Source organism: Eschrichtius robustus, chromosome 17, assembly GCF_028021215.1.
Source record: "Eschrichtius robustus isolate mEscRob2 chromosome 17, mEscRob2.pri, whole genome shotgun sequence".
Lineage (NCBI taxonomy): Eukaryota > Metazoa > Chordata > Mammalia > Artiodactyla > Eschrichtiidae > Eschrichtius > Eschrichtius robustus.
In genome coordinates, this window is record NC_090840.1 from 8,788,682 (window position 1) to 8,808,586 (window position 19,905).

Consider the following 19,905-nt stretch of genomic DNA (forward strand, 5'->3'; position numbering starts at 1 on the left):
TAATTGTTTAATCTGCTAACAAAGAACGAAAAAGTCATCACCTACTCCTCCTTACAAAATCCGTCTTCTGTTGAACTTTTATTTTTAAAACTCCTATAAATTTAAGCTTTCTTTTAAATTATTCTATTAAAATTTAATTTACCATGCTTAAATTTTGCATTAATGTTAATATTGATAACACCTTGTAGCATAATAGTTTAGAGGTAAAAAATATTGCTGAGGCATAAATCTCAAATTCTGACTGTAAATAAGGGTATAAATACAGCAAGTGCCACGTGCAAAAAGTATTGCATTTATTTAGACTTTGGTACCCGCGATTAACATCACACATAAAGAAAAATTCTAAAGCATGAAACATTTTTGCCATGATGAGCATTTGGCCCAATCATTATTCTTTCGAGTTAATATGCTTTTCCTTAATCAAATGACTGCCAGGACTAGTGGCAAAGCACATCACTTATTTGAATAGGCATGATCTTTTGGTAATAAACATATTCTCTCTTGCTTAATAGCAATACAATTTAGCAATTTTGGAGGATTACTGACCAAATGAATTTATAGAAATAATACAGTTGCTGTCTGCTAAACCTAGTCTGTATTGCACCATGGATAAAAGGAACTTCTTTGCATTAAATTTTCACAAATTTAATTTATTAAAACTGAATTAATACAAATTTAATTAATAAGTTTTTAAGGGGGAGATAGGAAGAATTTGAGCAACTGGATTTCGAGTGGCTGCCACCTTTAGTTCAGAGCAAAGCACGCTCGTTTTATCTCCAGATGTGTTAGTTTCCGTGTGAGTGTCACCCACAAGTGACAGCATTGCCCCCTCCAAAGGGGTGTTGTCAGCTTCTCCTGGGTCTGGAAAATTTCTGCAGCTCTGCATCTGCCGTTTCCCAGCAGGGCTGACAGTCTCATCCCCCCAGGCGGGGCTGGAGGAGCTTTACCGCCTGACATTTGTACATCAGCCCTGGCTTTTACCCAGAGTTCCAGACTACATATCTCCGACGGTCTATCTGACACGTGCACTTGTGTCTCTAATAGGCATCACAGACTTCACAGGACCAAATGCGAATGCTTGATTTTGTACCTCCCCAAACCTGTTCTTCCACCAGTCCTCCTGGTCAGTACCTGGCACTATCCTTTCCTTAGATGGCTTAACCAAAAACCCTGAAGTCGGGAATTCCCTGGCGGTCCAGTGGTCAGGACTCCGCACTTTTGCTGCAGGGGGCCTGGTTTCCATCCTTGGTCTGGAACCCAGCAAGCCGCATGGCGCGGAAAACCCGAAGTCACCCTCGAGTCTGCTCTCTGACGCTTACATCTAATCCATCATCAAGACCTCTCAGCTCTGCCCTTGTCCACTGCTCCATCTCCACGGCCACGACCACAGTCTGAGCCAGCGCATCTCGAGGACACCTGCAATGGTCTCCTATTCTTCTGGCTTCTACTTGTGCCACCAGAATCCATTCTCCACCAAGCAACCAAAGCGATTGTTATTAAAAAAAGCAACCAGACGGGCGCACCCACCCACAAACCCTCCAAGGGCCCCCAGGGCACAGAGAACACAATCTGAGAGTCCCTGGTCCCGCCTGCCCCGTGTCACCTCCTTCAGCACGCCCCTGCTCCTGTCCTTCTAATCAAGCCAAGGCTGACTCCCTGCATCACGGCCTTTGCCCCCACTCTTCCCTCTGCCTGGACAGCTCCTTCCTCGACCTTGACATGTTTCAGCCACTTGTCACCTCCCTAGGGAGGCCTTTGCTGATCCCCTTATTATCGTAAGTGTTGCTGTGTCACTCTCAATCACACGACCTACAAACAAAAAATCATAATAACATGTTCTTTATTCCATGACCTTCTTTTCTCTAGGGCATGTATTATCATGTAAGGTGTTCTAATACATTTGTTTTTAACCCTTCTAATATTCTTTAAATGTATATTTATTTATAAAGACTTTCAGGGTTTTGCTCAAAACCCTGGTTTTGCTTCCACCCTATCCAAAATTTCAACCCCCTCACACATCCTATGGCTGTGCTCTTCTTTATTTTTGTCTCTTGACAAAGTATCCAGTAGCAAGCAAGAGACTTTCTTCTATGTCTCAGGCACTGTCTTCTCCATTACAATGAAAACACCATGTGCTTTGTTGATGGCTGTGCCTGCAGTGCCTAGAATAGGGCCTGCCACAGAGCGGCCTTTCACTACAAAAAACTTGAGTAAGAAACTTTTAAAATATCTTCCACTGCAATATAAGCTCCACAAGGACACAGACCTCGAGAGTGTTCTTCATGATAAATCCCAGGACCTAAAACAGAATGTGGCCCACGGAGGGTTTCCCAGCTACAGAAGGACATGGAAAAGCTTCATGCACTGAGGAGCTGGAAGATGGAGAAAGTCCAATAAGAAAGGAGAAGGTAGTGGTTAAGAATCCGCCTGCCAATGCGGGGGACACGGGTTCGAGCCCTGGTCCGGGAAGATCCCACGTGCCGGGCAGCAACTAAGCCTGTGTGCTACAAGTGAGCCTGTGCTCTAGAGCCCATGAGCCATAACTACCGAAGCCTGCGCGCCTAGAGCCCGTGCTCCACAACAAGAGACGCCACTGCAATGAGAAGCCCACGCAACCCAATGAAGACCCAATGCAGCCAAAAGTAAATAAATAAATTAATTTAAACAAAAAAGAAAGGAGAAGGTGGGGAAGGAGCTGGGGAGAAGGTAAGGGGTAAGAAATGAGTCAGCTGACAGAAACTACACAGAGAACAAAGTCCATCCCACTTTACATTTTAAAAGTCTTTTCTAAGCACACTTTGCAACCTCTAGTGATAAAATGAGGTTCTTAAACCTCTAAGGAGACTGAAGTAAAAACTAGGTGGTGGGTCTAAATGGAACAAACGCGAGGGTGATGGGAAATCAGTGACCAAAGTGTTATTCTTTATTTTCTTTTCAAAACCGGAGAGAAGCCAGATGGAGGGGGAGCAAAAAAAATGTTACTAAATTCACGAGTACAAAATAGCAATAATTAATTGTCTTATTTAAAACTGTATTTCTTGCTTGAATTTATGTATATGCATGAGAAATTGATTCTGTATACAAGTTAGAAAGGAAAAATAAAATGCAAATACTGGGTTTGAAAATCCAATTATACAGAGCATAAGGACATCAAAACAGTGTCCTAAGTAGCAAGGTTTCAGCATACCTTTGCTTTCCCATATCGCGCTCCTGGACTCCGAGGGTACTTCTGAACTAGTTCTTCAAACACATGCATTGCTTCCTCAATTTTTCCCTGTTAGGAAGAGGCAATTATATACATACAATAAATTCAAACGCATAATGTTATTCAATATAGTTATTTAGTATTCACCAAGTAATGTTGTCAAAATTTCCTGGACTCCTTTCTGAGTTTAAGACAATTTTATCCTAAGATTTTAAATAATTAACTGCATTATGACAAACAAAAAACCAGAAATGGACATAAATACACTTTATTTTTTAAAAGGCAGATACCTGGCAAATGATGTACTATGAGTCATTGTTAAAGAAATTGCACACACTACTATATATAAGATAGATAACTAATAAGAACCTGCTGCAATAGCACAGGGAACTCTACTCAACACTCTGTAATAGCCTCTATGGGAAAAGAATCTAAAAAGAAGAGTGGATACATGTATATGTATAGCTGATTCACTTTGCTGTACAGCAGAAACTAATACAACATTGTAAATCACCTCTACTCCAATAAAAATTTAAAAAAGAAAAAAAAAAAGAAATTGCATTTTCTCTCTACATGTACAGTTCCCACATGCATTCTTAAAAAAGTTTAGGATTTCAGTTGGGGGAAGCATACTGCTAGCAGCTAGAATGCCTGGGGTCTGCAATGAGAAGGGCACGGTCGGCAGGGAATAAGCACGCAGGATGACAGGGCCACCTGGCCGCCGACGTTGTCACCCGTTGAACATCAGGGTTGATGCGGCTCACCTGGTTGCTGGGGCACCCCACTGCTTCCTTGTCATGTGACTCCCCCTCCCCCCAAAGCCCACGCGGGCCCTTAAGAAGCTGGTCCAAGCGCCTGTGGTAGGTCTCCGACCACCACTGTGCAAGCGGAAATGGGGGGTGTGTAACAGGTAAGCTTGCTGAGGGTCTTGGCATGGGGGTGAGGCACCCTCTCCCCCTCTCAGTCCATCCACAAGGAGAAACACACATCTCCTGGCGTCTAATGGAAGGCAGCACCTCAGAATATTGGAACCATGCGATGGAGACGGATTTTCTGAGTTGAACTTTACCACCACTTCAGCTGCCTATCAATCCATACATCCATTCATTCCACGCATAAATGCAAGCTCACTGTGGTTTGTATGTTGTCACCCTCACTGAGTGAGTTTTCACAGCAACAGAGTTTACCCCTCAAACGTGGCTGGGCTCAGCAAACCATACAGCACTACCTGATGGTTACTGATACCTACTTCTCCACAACTTGACTAAATAGAGCCAGGCAATATCCATATTAAAGTTCCTTAAAATCATGGGAGAAGGAGATTTCTCATTCCCTGTCACATGCCCATCAGTGGCGCTGAGGGTCTGGGAGACAGTATATGCACAGAGGAGTGGTCATGAGTGCAGGCTCCAGAGCCAGAGTGACTGGCTAGACCCTGGGCTCCACCACTTAGGAGGCGTGTGACTCCTGGCAAGTAACTTACGACTTTGCCTTATATGCCTCATCTGTGACATGGGTACAATGAGGGTACTTGATCACTCTGTCGGGCTGCTGTGAAGGTCAAATCTGATAACATATATAAAATGCTTATAGCCGCTGCAGAGCGCATGGAAAGCAATGAAAAGTGGTAGCTATTATGATTATTACTATCGTAGCGTGGGGAGGATGTGTGAGCCCACATGAGACAATAAAGCGTGCCCCAGGTTAAGTCTCTTATCTGATGGACAGGTTAATGCAAAGGGAATGAGGACTTGAAGGCTGAGATAAGTCAAGTCAGGAACATATTCTCTAAGTTATATTTATTGTCAGAAATCATTGTATCACTATTTAAAATATGCTGTGTCTCTCATGATATTAACTTTTTTAAAGGCTTTATTTTTTTAGAGCAGTCTTAGGTTTGCAGCAAAATTGAGAGGAAAGTATAGAGATCTCTCACATACCTCCTACCCCTACACGTGCATGGCCTCCCCCCGTAATCAACATCCCTCAGCACAGTGGTACATTTGTTACGACTGATGAACCTACAATGACACACTGAAATCACCCAAAGTCCACAGTTTACGTTAGGGTTCACTCTTGGTGTTGTACATTCTACGGGTTTGGACGAATGTATAATGACACGTATCCCCTGTCTCCATAGTTCTGCATTTTCCAGAAAGTCATAAAGTTGGAATCATACAGTATGTAGCCTATTCAGATTGGCTTCTTTCACTTAGTAATACGAATTTAAGCTTCCTCCCTATCTTTTCATGGCTTGAGAGATGATTTCTGTTTAGTGCTGAATCAGATTTCATTGTCTAGATGTACCCCAGTTTATCCATCCATTCGCTTACTGAAGGACATCTCGGTTGCTTTCAGGTTTTGGCAATTATGAAAGCTGCTATGAACATCCACGTGCAGGTTTTTGTGAGAACCTAAGTTTTCAACTCCTTTGGATAAATACCAAGGAGCAAGATTTCTAGATTGTATGCTACGAGTGTGCCTAGTTTTGTAAGAAACCACCAAACTGTCTTCCGAAGTGGCTGTACTATCGTGCATCGCCACCAGCAATGAGTGAGAGTTCCTGTTGCTCCACATCCTCTTCAGCATTTGGTGGTGTCAGTGTTCCAGGTTTTGGGCTTTCTAATAGGTGTGCAGTAACATCCATTTTGTTTTAAACTGCATTTCATAACATATGAGGTGGAGTATCTTTTCATATGCTTATCTGCCACCTGAATATCTTCTTGGGTGAGTTGTCTTTTAAGGTCTTTGGCCCATTTTTAAGTTGGGTTGTTTTTCTTATCATTGAATTTTACAAGTTTTTTGTATATTTTGGATAACAGTTTCTAAAACCACCATCTTATTTCTTCCATGAGTGATTGTTAGGGATGAAGAATTCAATGTTAAGTATCCCTCTCCGTGTGACTTTCTTCTAACTTGTATGTGTTTCCTGAGGCTGCTGTAACAAATGACCACAAACTTTGTGGCTTAGGACGACGGAAACTCATTCGCTCACGGTTCTGGAGAACAGAAGTCCAAAATCAGTTTCACTGGGGCTGAAATCCAGATGCGGGCAGGGCCGTTCTTTCTCCAGAGGCTCTAGGGGAGAATCTGCTCCTTGCCATCCTGCAGCATTTCTTGACATCACCCCAATCTCCACTTTGTCTTCACATTGTGTGTGTGTGTGCCTTCTCCTGTTTTGTCTGTGTCAGATCTCCCTCTGCCTCTCTCTTATATGGAAACGTGATTGAATTTTGGGTCCAACTGGATAACCCAGGATAATCCCCCATCTCAAGACCCTTAACTTAATCATATCTGCACAGACCCTTCCTCCAAACACAGTAGCATGTACAGGTTCCAGGGATTAGGACACAGGTATCTTTGGAGGGACTATTTTTAGCCTATCACATGACTTACACAACTTAAATTGCAAATGTTGAGGCTGTTTTTGTGAAAATCATGCTAAATGCACCATTTCCAGATTCAAACCAGAGGATTAACAATATTCATAACAAATCTGCGAAAGTATTTTTTCCAGCTTAACACTCCCTTAGCTGGCCATCAAGGTTATAAAAATAATGGAATACGTTGGCTCTGTCTTAGGCATCCTTTGGATCCCTTAACACAGATGCTCTGTGCCTTTCCTAAGGGACCATCAGCCCTGCCCTCACCTCAGCTGTCTGGCAAAGTTAATGTGTTTGCTTTTAGTCTGAAGAAAATTTCCCTTCCCTAGGTTCTTGCTGGAGAATGTAGCTCCTGATAGACTGCTCACGAAGAAATGCCTGAAAATCATCTGTTCTTCAACATAGCTTACATTTTATCCTAGGACCAAGACAGTTCACTGGAGAGACATGTACTTGCCTCACTCCCACCCCCCCCACCCCCCACCCCCGGCCCCTGTCTTGGCATGAGGCCAGCGGGCTGCGCTGAAGGACATTAAGACACACCCCATAGAGGTCACGTAGAACCCGCGTTGTGACATTAGGGAGGAGACTGTGCCATCCATCACTGGGCCCTTTATGAAGATCTATGGCATAAGGTTCCTCTCTGGACTTGGTGCAGAACAGCTATTCTGAGGACTACTATCCATCTGACAGTGTGATCTACACCCCTTTCTTGCTCTGCCCGCAGTTTACTTCTTTCCCAGCCCCGTTTAGAGCCTGTGGTGTGAACTTTCGTGTGTCGCACTTACTCTGACTTTATTAAGTTTTCCCTTCTTTCTCTCTTTTTCTCCACTTACAATACAATAATAAAAACGGATTCCAACAAATGAACAAATATTTCAGTGTATCATTTCAAATCCTTTTTCTGGGGCATAAGGAGGAGTTTTGAGCAATAAATATTATTTTTAAAAATTGATGTTTAAAATATGATCCATGCATTTTTGCAGGAAAACTGAAGTGACCTCGTACTTTCATGTCACACAGTTTCTGAAACATGGGTGTGGCCTGAGACCAGGCCTCCTCTGGTCATTACTGCCTTATGGCCGTAGCAATCCCAGTGTAGTCGGTTGCATTATTTGAAACTACCAGCTATAAAAACAACCCTAAAAAACTTAATTATGCTGATGACTCAGGCAATAACATGGCTCCCTGCTGTTTCAGAAGGAAGAATTGCCTCTGTGGGCTCTTCTTCCTCCTTTATTTACCCTGTTATAGATCCACGGTGCTCCTTGAAGAAAGCATCATAATTTCTCCAAATAAGCGAGAACTGGAGAATACTCCATGGATTGTTCCAGCATTTTTATGTTTCACTGACTTATCTGCCCCTTGATAACTGAGCCCTTCTCTACTATTCATTATAATTACATAAAAATCCTTCTCTAAAGCTGTTCATTTGTGCTTTATCCCTAAAGTCACCTGTGAAATAGGCATCCATTTTCATCAAGGGCATGTAGCACAGAGAAAGTGGAGAATGCCAAACAAGGTGATAGAAAAAGAAGATTCCTGCTTCGTTTCTATTAAGAAATGCAAATTTTCAACAAATAGTAGACGGCTTCATTTTATAAAGTTAAACAAGATAGACACAGAAATCATTCGATGTTAATTTAGTGAACAAAGACTTTGTTGCAATATTCTTTGGAGTTACTACATTTGTATCAGCTGCTGACCAGGGTGAGCCAGCCTTTGGTTTGGGAACCTTGCCTAATGCTAGTTACAGACGGCGCCATGCTTGTTGGGACTTTTCCAATAAATGTGGGAGGAAACACATTCTCCTCCCACTTCAGTGCCTAACTCGGGTGTTTTTATTGTTGTTGCTTACCTATAACAGTCCCCTTATTCCTTTTTTTTTTTTTTTTTTTCAGCTAATGTCTACTGATTAAAAATCACATTACAGGAAAACTAATGAGAATTAGTCTAAAATGCAAGTATAAATTCAAGTACAGAGTAGAGAAAGAAATTTTCATAAGAAACAACTACAGGCAGACCTCAGAGATCTTGCAGGTTTGGGTCCAGACCACCACGATAAAGCAAATACCACAACAGAGTGAGTCACATGAATGTTTTGGTTTCCAGTGCATATAAAAGTTATGTTTACATTATATTGTAGTCTATTAAGTGTGCAATAGCATTATGTTAAGAAAAACAATGCACATACCTTATTTAAAAATACTTTATTGCTAAAAAAATGTTAATCATCATCTGAGCCTTCAGCGAGTCAAAATCTTTTTGCTGGTGGAGGGTTTGAAATTATTTCGAGAATTACCAAAATGTGACAGAGAGACACGAAGCGAGCAAATGCTGTTGGAAAAATGGCACCAATAGACTTGTTTGATACAGGGCAGTCACAAACCCTCAATTTGTAAAAAACGCAATACCCATGAAGCACAATAAAGTGAAACACAATAAAATGAGGTATGCCTGTAGATGATTAAGTGATGTCATTAAATACATTATAATAAATATTTGGCCCAATAATTACATGAGTATGATGGGGTTAAGAGAACAGATAACTTCAATCTAGTGGTAATTGACTTTTCAAAAACTGTAATATCCAGAAACAACTGCAAATAATATTTCAAATTAACTGATGACAAAGCAAAACATCAAACAGTCACCCTGGAAACTGGAGGTGCGTGAGGTTAACCCCAAGTGAGAAGAATCTTAAATCTATTATCATTTCACCTTAACAGTAACTATCCTAAGAGTATTGGACTAACCTATGTTTTCTTTTTGCATCGAGTTGCTTTAAAATGGAAACCCCTACTTGTATGGTACTTGACAGTACTGATGCTTCTTTTTTAATCTCTTGTCTCATTGGAAAAGACCAAGTAGGAAGTAGGAAGAGCACGTATTAGTCTCATTTTTTAAAATAAGGAAACGGAGGCTCAGAATGACTAAGTGATCTGCCCAAAGCCACACAAGGAGACTGTGATGGGAGGGGCTGCCACCCAAGTCGGCTGGCCTGACAGTAAAGTTCTATTTCTATTTGGCCATTACAGCTGCTGTTTTTCTTTTCATTTGATTCACTTTACGTGGAATGCTGAAGTGCCTGGGGAAAAATCCACTCTATTCAAAGGTTATTTCTCTTACAGTTTTTTTAAAAAACAAATCAAGAGTAATGGCTGAGTTTATTTAACAAAGAAACCATCGCATGTTCCTGCGAAAAGCAAAACAACCACCTACCCGTTTACGGAGTTTCTCTGCAGCATCGAGTTCAGCTTTAATAGTCTTATCAAATTTATTTAATAGTTTAGGCTTCTTTTTCTTCACTGAAAGAAAAAAAGAGGTTTTTAATTTTTATTTTATGTTTTTGTCTAGAAATAGTTCTTGAGAATAGTGATTTACAAAAGTAGTAAGAAACCTAGCATTGGTCCTGAGCCTCTAACTGGAGAACCAAGCACACTTCTGGCTCAGCTTCCCACACGGCTCTCCCAACCCCCAGGATGACCCAGTCAGTAACTGCCAAACCACAGGGAGACGGCCAGGGCCCTTTTTCTCAAATGCTCGAAGGTGTTCTTAGGAGACTGGGTGCATTCTGGTATCCTGAAACTCTCAGGATAGTGACCTAATTTCTGGAATGAAAATGGTAGGTATGATTTCTAAACTCTTTGGATCAGCTCCTTGGCTAAGCCCAAAAGACTGCTTACCACTGTCTTTGAACACACCCACAGTGTTTCCTGATCAGATAAAAGTAGGAAATTACTCTCAAGGGACTCAAGTGGGCAGGATTTCTTAGTCTAGGACTCAAGACCCTTCCATTGCATCCTGGACCTAAATTCCAGCATATTCCATACTTTAGCTAGATGGGACCACCCCTCGTTCCCCAAATAAGATTTCTGCCATTTCTGAGGCTACTTTCTCCAAGTAAAGTGGCTTATTCCTTGCCAGCTGAAAATACGCCCCTCCTTCAACAACCAGCTCAAAACCACACTCACTCCACATATCACTCACAGAAGTGCTCTGCTTTCTCTCTCTATCACACGACTGAAGTCCTCAGCACCATGCACATGTCTTTTTTTTTTTGCGGTTCTTCCCCCTATTATATGGGACTTTTATGTACGTATCTTGGTCCCGTTTCAAACCATAAGCCCCTGCAGAGTGGCAGCATGTCTTTGATGCAACCTGAATTTCCTCCTGCTGACTCAGCCTGAAGTCACGACCAGCAGGGGAGGGGCGGGGCCTGCGGAGTGGACCCAGAGCAGACAATCCTGTCTCAGGGCTCACAGCATGACCAGGTGTGACCTTGAAGGGTAAGCCGGATGTTCCAGGTAGAGAGAAATGAGAACAGCCAGAGGAGAACTTCCTTAATGTTCTGACATTAAACCAACACTTTCAGTTCCCTGTGCTCTGTCCCCAGGTGAAGGAGGAGGGGTTCTCCCGCCTAAGGTCACTCCCCGCCCTGCCCCACAGGCCCACACTCTGCTGTCTCCATCTCCTCCTCCGTAGGTCTCCTCACTCCGGCTTTCCTCTGAGCCCCTATCCACGTTTCACAGTGCTGAAGTCTCCACCATCCTAAAGCCAGCAAACCAACGAACCAGGACAAACCTCAGCCTCCCCCTCCTACTCGCCATCCTCTCCCCCCTCCCCTCCCTCGTGGCTCCCTTTCCACCCACAATGCTCTTGTCCTCACCCACCACAGGGGCAAAAGCGAGTCGTCCAGAAGGAAGGAGGCTCAGTGGTTAAGAGTCAGATGGCAGGGGCCTGAGTCCCAGCTCTGTGACCTAAGCCAAGCTGGTGGTAGACTTTTCCGACTCCCACTTCCCTAATCTATAACATGGGGTAGTGTTTTTGAGAATTAAATAACATTGCACGTGGGCAACTAGCACAGTGACCAACATACAGTTAAGTGCTCCGTATCTGAGAGCTAATAATGCTTACGGCCATCTCTGCAAGCCCCCCTGTGCCTTTTTCTCCCGTCCAACCTGGCCCCCCTGCAGCATTGGACACGGCGGGCTCCTCCCTCCTTCCTGAAAGGGTCCGTCGCCTTGACTTCTGTGTTGCCCACCCTCCTGGTTTTCCTCCTCTCTCCCCAGCATGTCGTGCTCGTCAGGGTCAGTCTTCAGCCTCTAAAGGGCTTCCACGGTTTAATTTCCAAACTGAGCTACATATTAACTAGTTAATTTTCTCCTGAAATACAAAAATCATAAATCCAAGTGCCTATGGACACAGAGGCTTCAAGCTCAGATCCAAAGTGAAATTCGCTACTGCTCACAAATCTGTTCTGTCTCGGATTTGCCCTATTTCAGAGGATGGCGCTGTATTCGTCTGTTTCCAAATCACGAACCTGGTCAGTTTGTGACCAGGGCAAAGAAGAAGGAACTTGAGGAATTATCCAAAGACTGAAAGTAATCGCTACTATTTTTTTTAGCACTCACTGTGTGCCGGTCTCCAGGCCACATCTCCTTTTATTCTCAACCTCCTGGACATGGGGAACTTAACTTCACAGGTGTGGCCACTGAGGTTTCAAAGGGGTCAGTCCCTTGACACCTCCCGTATGGCTGTTAGCATGAATGATGCCATCTTGGGCCCTGACAGCTCCTCCCGTCCTTCCATTGACACTACCCAGGACCGTACTGTGCAGTGAATCACTTCTCTGTTGTCAGGGGCTTTAGAGTTAATAGATATTGTTTCACCATCATTAGGACCAGGTGGCCTCTATGCTCTGTTAGTCTCCAAACAACGATGAAGACCTTTGCTGGCATATTCCGGGCGCCCACAAGACTAGTTACCCACTCATAAATCTTGACTTAGGAATACACGCCGTATTTCCAAGCACCCCATACCCCAGGTTAACTATCAAGTTGTCCCAGTGGCCATAGCCTCTGCGAATGCTTCCAGATCATTTTCTGCCCAATCCCACCCTGTGAGTAAGTTACCCTGTAATAAATTGATCCACTGATTACAGGGGGCTTCCTGACTCATTGTTCGGTCTCAAGATGCCTTCTCAGTTCAGTGGGCACTTTTTGTTCCGTCCGTCCTCCGACACCTCCCCTCTCCCATCTACATTTCCCACCTGAATGGTTTCCAAAAAGAGGGAAGTTTCCTAAGAATCTTAGCCTCCTGCCTCTCCCCACAGGGGAGGTGGTGTGACTTACCTGATCAGTGAGTTAGGGGGAAGCAACAAGCTTGTGTAGCTCAGTCCCACCCCTTCCCTTCCCCCAGGACGTGTACCACTAATGCGCTGAGTGGATGTCACATCCGGCAGGGAGGGGTCCCACCCACATGGCGGAACTAGGGCTGCTCTCCACAGCCTGGAGTGGGCGGGTATGTCCACTTCTGGGGTTCAAGATTATGAAACCTATTATTCCTGCTCATTTAAGTCCCATTCTTTAATTCGACTTTTATCAGTAATAAAGTTGACACTTTGATCACTTTTTTCATTTCATTCCTTGTATATAATATAGTTTCAATGTTTATTGGAGTAGAGTTGATTTACAATGTTGTGTTAGTTTCAGGTGTAGAGCAAAGTGAATTGGTTATACATATACATATATCCACTCTTTTTTAGATTCTTTTCCCACATAGGCCATTACAGAGTATTGAGTAGAGTTCCCTGGGCCAAACAGTAGGTTCTTATTAGTTATCTATTTTATATATAGCAGTGTGTATATGTCAATCCCAATCTCCCAATTTATCCCTTCACCCCTTCCCCCTTGGTAACCATAAGTTTGTTTTCTACATCTGTGACTCTACTTCTATTTTGTAAATAAGTTCATTTGTACCCTATTTTTAGATTCCACACATAAGTGATATCATATGATATTTGTCTTTCTGTGTCTGACTTGCTTCACTCAGTATGACAATCTCTAGTTCCATCCATTTGCTGCAAATGGAATTATTTTGTTCTTTTTTATGGCTCAGTAATATTCCATTGTATATAACTCCTAGGCATATACCTGGAGAAAACCATAATTTGAAAAGATACGTGCACCCCAATGTTCATTGCAGCACTATTTACAATAGCCAGGACATGGAAGCAACCTAAATGTCCATTGACAGAGGAATGATAAAGAAGGTGTGGTACATATATCATTCCTTATATATTTTAAAAAATTGGTATTCTCTTTTATTTATTCCACCTTTCACTTCTCCTCCCCCCAAGCCCAAGGCCCCCTATTGTTGAAAAATATGTCTAACGCAGAGACTGAAAAAATAGTGACTAGCGGGCACATTCAACGGCATGCCATGATATGTTAGCATACGTGCTGAGGACATGGGAAATGAATCGACATTTGGCTGAGATGGGGATTTATAAATGGTGGAAGTTAGTGCCGTGTCACCCAGCACTGACTTATGTCTCTCAGTTGCTCGCTTTGGTTTTGCAGAAGTGTCTGTCAGCAGGACGACAGCAGGACCAGGAAAGCCTGGCGAGCACCTGAGCAGGGGGGTTAACTGCCGGCATCAGCACTTTTCCCAAGCACATCTCCCATGTTCCACTGTTAAAGTTAACATGAGGTTTATTTACAAGGGGGAAAAAAAAAACTATTGGCAGCTTAGGACATCCAAAATATATAGTTAACATTAAAATATGTTTGTTAAATAGCCATACTGTACTCAGTGTCAACATATTTCAGTATCATCAGGAAAAAGAGAATATTAAAAATCTCAAAGCACTCATTACCAAGAGAAATTACTTTGTCCCATAAAATTTCTTTTCACACACCTTCTTATTTAATAGCTGCTAATACTGCTCCTCTCTTTGAAATTCAAGTTTATTCCTATCATGACTATTTTTATTTTTAAGTGTATAAAAAGCCTAAGGCAATTTTTCCAGTTGTAAAAAAACACAGATCTGTTCCTTCTTGTTCTGGGGAAACATGTGGTCTTATTGCAGAAACAGGAGTGGGGTCTCAGGGCTCGTGAGAGGATGAAGCAAACTCTCTCAGGCTCTTAGGGCCTCAGTTTCTTCTTCTACAAATGGTTCTCTTAAGGTCTCTTTGAACAAATCCTGCACTTCTAATTTTCAGTTGATTTAAATCATGTCAATAATCTTTCAAAGTAGACCCAGGAGTATTGCCATTCATGTTGTGAATTTTGTTGAATGTGGATTTTTAAAAATGGTTTAGGAAGCAGATGTTTATGTTTTATAAAACTTTGAACTTTTCTTTTTGGTCACTGCCATTTCAAGTATTTTGTCCTTTTCCAAAACCACAAAGAAAGAAAAAAAAGTGACCCGTTGCATTTCAAATCCTGGCTTCCCTTGCCGTGGTTGAAACATTAAGAGCAAATGAAATGGAAAAGAAGGGAAATAAAAGAATAATTAAAGGCATGAAAAAAGACTAACAATACACATGTAGATTATACAAAAATTACATGTTGACTCCCTTTCCTCTCCACTTGGTCCATGGAAGAAGATGTTTTCATACCATGGTACATGAGGAGAAGTTGACCAGCAATGAAAACAGACACAGAATCTTTGCATCTCTCTACGTCCCTACCACGCTCTGATGATGAGTGACGGAAGCTGCAAGGTCTGCCATAAGGTAGACAGAAAAGCAACTTTCCGGACGTGTCTCCCTGCTTCCAGTCTGTTCTCTCTCTACATTGTCCTCAGGATCTTCCTGAAACACAATCTGTCCATGTTACGCCGTTGCCATGGATCCCCCAAACACATAAAGTAAAACCTAAACTCCTTTGCATGCCATCCTAGTTACCCTGCTCCTGGTTATCTGCCCAAGAGAAATGATGGCACATGTCCACACAAAGACTCATGTGCTCGTATTCACTGAAGCACTGAAACAGCCACAGGCAGAAAAAACCCAAACGTCCATCAGCCAGTGGATGGACAGACAGTGAAGCGAAGCATTTGGGCATAGAAACATCGTTCTTTCAAAAACACAACTAACTGATTTTGAGCTCTCCCCCGCCAACCATGAACCTCTCAGGAGGTAATGTGAACTTACTCAAATTCAACTATACTTAAGAGGCTCCTCCCTGCAAATAGAAGAAAAAAGGAAGAAAAATCCTCTCCTTATTTAATATCCCAGCTACCTTTTCTGGTCCTGTCTCTTGCTTATCATTCATTCAACCCTCCAAGCACCCTACTTTTTATTTTTTATTTTTATTTTTTTAAATTTGACTACTCTTGAAGCATAGGAAACCATTGCTGCTCTTCTGTGTGTGACTCTGTAAGCAGTGGAGGGGGCCCCAGGCTTTGGACTGAGACCCACATTTTTCATTGGTTCATTCATTCATTCAACTACTTGCTAAAAAGCCACCATGTTTCAAGGATTGTGCTAAGTGCTGGGGATTCAACAGAACATTCCTCAAGGAGGCTACAGTCTTATTACTGGGGAGAAAGCTGTAAACGGATAATGAATGCTTAGAGGAATGAGGGTAATTATAAGGGTGGGCCAGGAGTGGTGCTAATCTTTTTGGGAAGGGGGAGGGAAAGCTTTCTGGGGAAATCGAGGACTTAAGTATATACCCAGATAGAAGTAGCATTCCGGGCAGAGGAAAGAGTATTTATTTTGTAAATCAATCACAAGTTTGGGAAATTGTATTTTCACCATTAGTTATTTTTCTTTATTTTTCTAAAAATCTCCTCCTGCTTGGATGCTATGGTTTGGTGCAATATATATGTTCTTATTATGGGAATCCGGGCTTTCCAGAATTTTGGAAAGCTCACAGTGGTGGAGATATTGCTCAGGAACCCCGGCCACTGACTTGCTTTCTCCCCACATATGGGTACGTGGCCTTAGTGACACTGAACCTGCTTTAAGAGCCAGAAGAGGTCTGAAATGCACGTTCAGGGAGTTTTAGTTTTGTAGAGAGAGGACGTACACCCCAGCTGTAAGAGGTGGCACAGCAAGAACTGGGCTTTTGAAAACATGCAAGACAAAGAGTGGACAGCTGTAGCCCCACACCCCAGCCAGAGGCGGGATTCAAGATTCCCACGCTGAGGGCCAAACCACCTGCTCTGCCCGGGGCTGCCATCTGCTTCTGATACAACACTCTAAGCTGATTAAGGACCTTAAATTAACTTTACTGGGAGAAAGAGAGAGAGAAAATGAGAACTTCTTCCACCAACTCAAAACCTATCTGAAATGTTGTATTTAGTCAAGAAAAATACGTACATCTTGAAATAACCCTTTCACAGTTGTTTCCTGGAACCAGCTTTACTGCCTTTGACAAACTGGCTCCTAGTCACTCTATCTTCGCCTCCTGTTACTTACCTGTAAAGCAGTTTACGTTTCCTTTACACAGACTCTCAAATTTCGCATGAACTTGTGACACTTCCGTGACTTTTCTCATGGTGTTTTTTTTTGGTGGTGGTTGGGTGTGGGAGCTTGGAAAACCCTTCCTTCTATTTCTACCAAAGAATACTCTCTTTCAACCTTCAAGACCAAGTTTAAATGCTATTTCCTCTATCAAGTCATCTAAAGACATCCTCGTGAAAAAAAAAAACAACAAAACTTTCTCCTCTGTGCTCATACAACACTTTGTTTCTAGAAATAGCAAAGTTTCAGGCTGTGTTTAAGTTGGCCATGTGGTTATATATGATGTACACTCTCTTCCCCACGCCATCCCCCATACTGCTGGACTGTTAATTTTTGTGAGGAAAGAACTGTGTCTTCCTCATAATTTATTTCCAGCACAGCACATGGTCTGTCCCATAAAAAGTCTTCAATAAATGTTTCTGAATGTATATAAATACATGCAAGCACAAATGAATCAGAATATCCCATGAAATCTTGCCATGTGCTACAACATGGATGGACCTAGAGGGTGTTATGCTAAGTGAAATAAGTCAGACACAGAAGGACAAATACTGTATGATTTCACTTATATGTGGAATCTGAAAAACAAAACAAACGAACAAACAAAATAAGACAGTAACAGACTCACAGATACAGAGAACAAACTGGTGGTCGCCAGAGGGGAGGGAGTTAGGGGGTGGCTGAAAAAGGGGAAGAGGATTAAGAGGACAAACTTCCATCTATAAAATAAATAAGTAACAGGGATGGAATGTCACATAGGGAATATAGTCAATAATATTGCAACAACTTTGTATGGTGACAGATGGTAACTGAACTTATCGTGGTGATCATTTCATAATGTATAAAAAATATCAAATCACTATGTTGTACACCTGAAAGTAATATTAAATGTTAATTATAACTCAATTAAAAAAAAAGATATTCCAGAAGGGGATATCCACCACGTCAATTTGTAACTTAGGCGTATCAGTTGTTTAAAAAACAATCGGAAAATTGTAAGCACCCAAGGTAGAGAATGAATTGAGAATGAGAATAGCGTGCTTTATAAAGAAGGTCTAGTCCAAAAAGTGTCAACAGACAACAAAAGAGGGGACGGAGGAGGAAGGTAAGAGAAAGACACAAGGTAAGTGCGAGACAAACCCCACTGAAGATTTTATAGAGAACACCGATATTTATTTCTTATTCCATTCTAGTTTTTCCATATATTTAGAATTTAGAACACAATGGCAGAATGTTAGACACAACTAACCAGTAAGTTCTTGGACTGCAAAGTTCAGCTGATTTTAGTAGAACATAAAAACTACACTAAGCAGCTTGCTTTTTATGTTCTGAGTCTCTGCTTAATGCCTTGTCAAACTATTTGCTGATAATAATAGTTGACATTCATTGATCACATACCCTGCTAGACATGTGCCACTCACCCAGGCTGCACAAATTGTCAACAGTAGTGCTCAAGACTGGAGCTGGGGGTTGTCTTGACTCCAGTGTCTATGCTGTTGACAACATTTTGTTGTATAGCTGGCATCTGGCCCCAAAGTTCAGAAACCAGGGTGTTCCTGCATGTTTGGAGAGTGATGACAGAGTGGAATTAAGTATTAGTATAAGTATTATGTTGTGTAAGGAAGTAGCTGAACTTTGTACTACTTGTCTCAGAGGATAAAGGGAGTTAAATAATCACAGTGATTTCCCTTCATTTTGTGTCTCAAAGACCCAGCGTGTACACATTACACAGAGACACCTGGCTTAGCAGGAAGGTCACAGGGTATGGAGTCTGGAGGCCAGGGTGTGAGCCCCACTTCTGCCTTTCTTAGGTGACTTGCTTAGTCTCACTTCCATGAAACAGGAATAATGTCTGACCCCTACCTACCAACCATAAAGGAACATAAAATATCATGTAAATATTAATCATGACTTACATCTATAATACCTTATTTTCATTTCCTTTAAAATTCTGCTCTTTAATTAAATGGGAGATATGTATGACCTACCTTATTAGTAAATGTTTGGGGAACTAATTTTTTTTTAAGATACCAGATTTGCTCTACGGTCAAACATTTCTCTGGCAGAGATTTTGGACAACTAATAACTTTGCCAAACCATTCCTACATCCCGTTTGTATTTCCTGGGTCAACAAAGGACTAAGGAGCTATGGGGCCCCATTGTACTCCCCTTGCTCCCTAAACCCTACTGTGTTTTCAAGCAGGACCACATAAAATATGAAGGGTTGCTTTTTGTTATAGGTATCCAAAGGTGGAATTGGATAAAAAATAATCTAAAGAGCAAAATGATTTAAGGGAAGGAAGAGTAAGACCAAAATAAGACATTGAAGAAAAATGTGCTCTGTATCTGAGATACAGCCTGAAGCACTGAAATAATCATGTAATGCTTATTGCAATATTATTCATGTTCAATAGCAGTTAAACCACGACAGACCCCACTACATATTTCAATCTTCCTATGTTACAACTGGAAGTTAATTTTGCTTTTCTTTTTAAAATCAGTGATAGATTTCAGTGTAAGAAAAAAAACCTCCACGCTAAATTTGTCTGGCAGTGAGGAAATCTATAAATTAAGGCAAATAACAAAAAAGAAGGAAACAACAGAGTGAAACATTCAAGACTTCAAGAATCCAGTACTAGGGTTTTTGATGAAATTCCTCCTGCCGGGTACAGGGAAAGCAAGCCCAGATCTACCAATCCTCCTCCAAGGCACAGGCAGGGTTGTTGGTGGGAGCTCTCAGTTCTTTTCTCTTTCATTTACAAGTGGGAATTGTGCAAGGTATTCTATTGCTATGCTTCACACGAGGGTCTGAAATAAATCTGCTTTCATATCGATAGTGGGTCATGTTATTTGCTGTTGGGAAACCCAATCAGCAGACAGCCACAGAAGTGCTTCTGGCGGGAGTCTTTGTGTTATCACTGTGAAGAAGGAAAATTAATGTGTTTGATCCAAAAAGAGCCCCTTCTGAGCCCACTTCCTCTGATGTGATATATCCACCTTGCAGGTATATAGTAGGGGGAGAAGAGGTAAATCTTGGCAACTCAGGGGAGACTGTCTT

The 19,905-nt window shown here is 42.0% G+C and overlaps 1 protein-coding gene across 3 annotated transcripts in view; it reads right to left on the bottom strand.

Annotated features, from left to right (window-relative positions):
• Nucleotides 1-19,905, bottom strand: part of ASPH (aspartate beta-hydroxylase) — a 220,290-nt gene that overhangs the window by 59,775 nt on the left and 140,610 nt on the right. For all 3 annotated transcript variants that reach the window (XM_068525742.1, XM_068525741.1, XM_068525743.1), the window contains 2 exons: nucleotides 9,811-9,896; nucleotides 3,188-3,274 (listed from right to left, as the gene is read on the bottom strand). In XM_068525742.1, coding sequence (XP_068381843.1) covers nucleotides 3,188-3,274; nucleotides 9,811-9,896 — 173 coding nt within the window. The remainder of the gene's footprint in view (nucleotides 1-3,187; nucleotides 3,275-9,810; nucleotides 9,897-19,905) is intronic.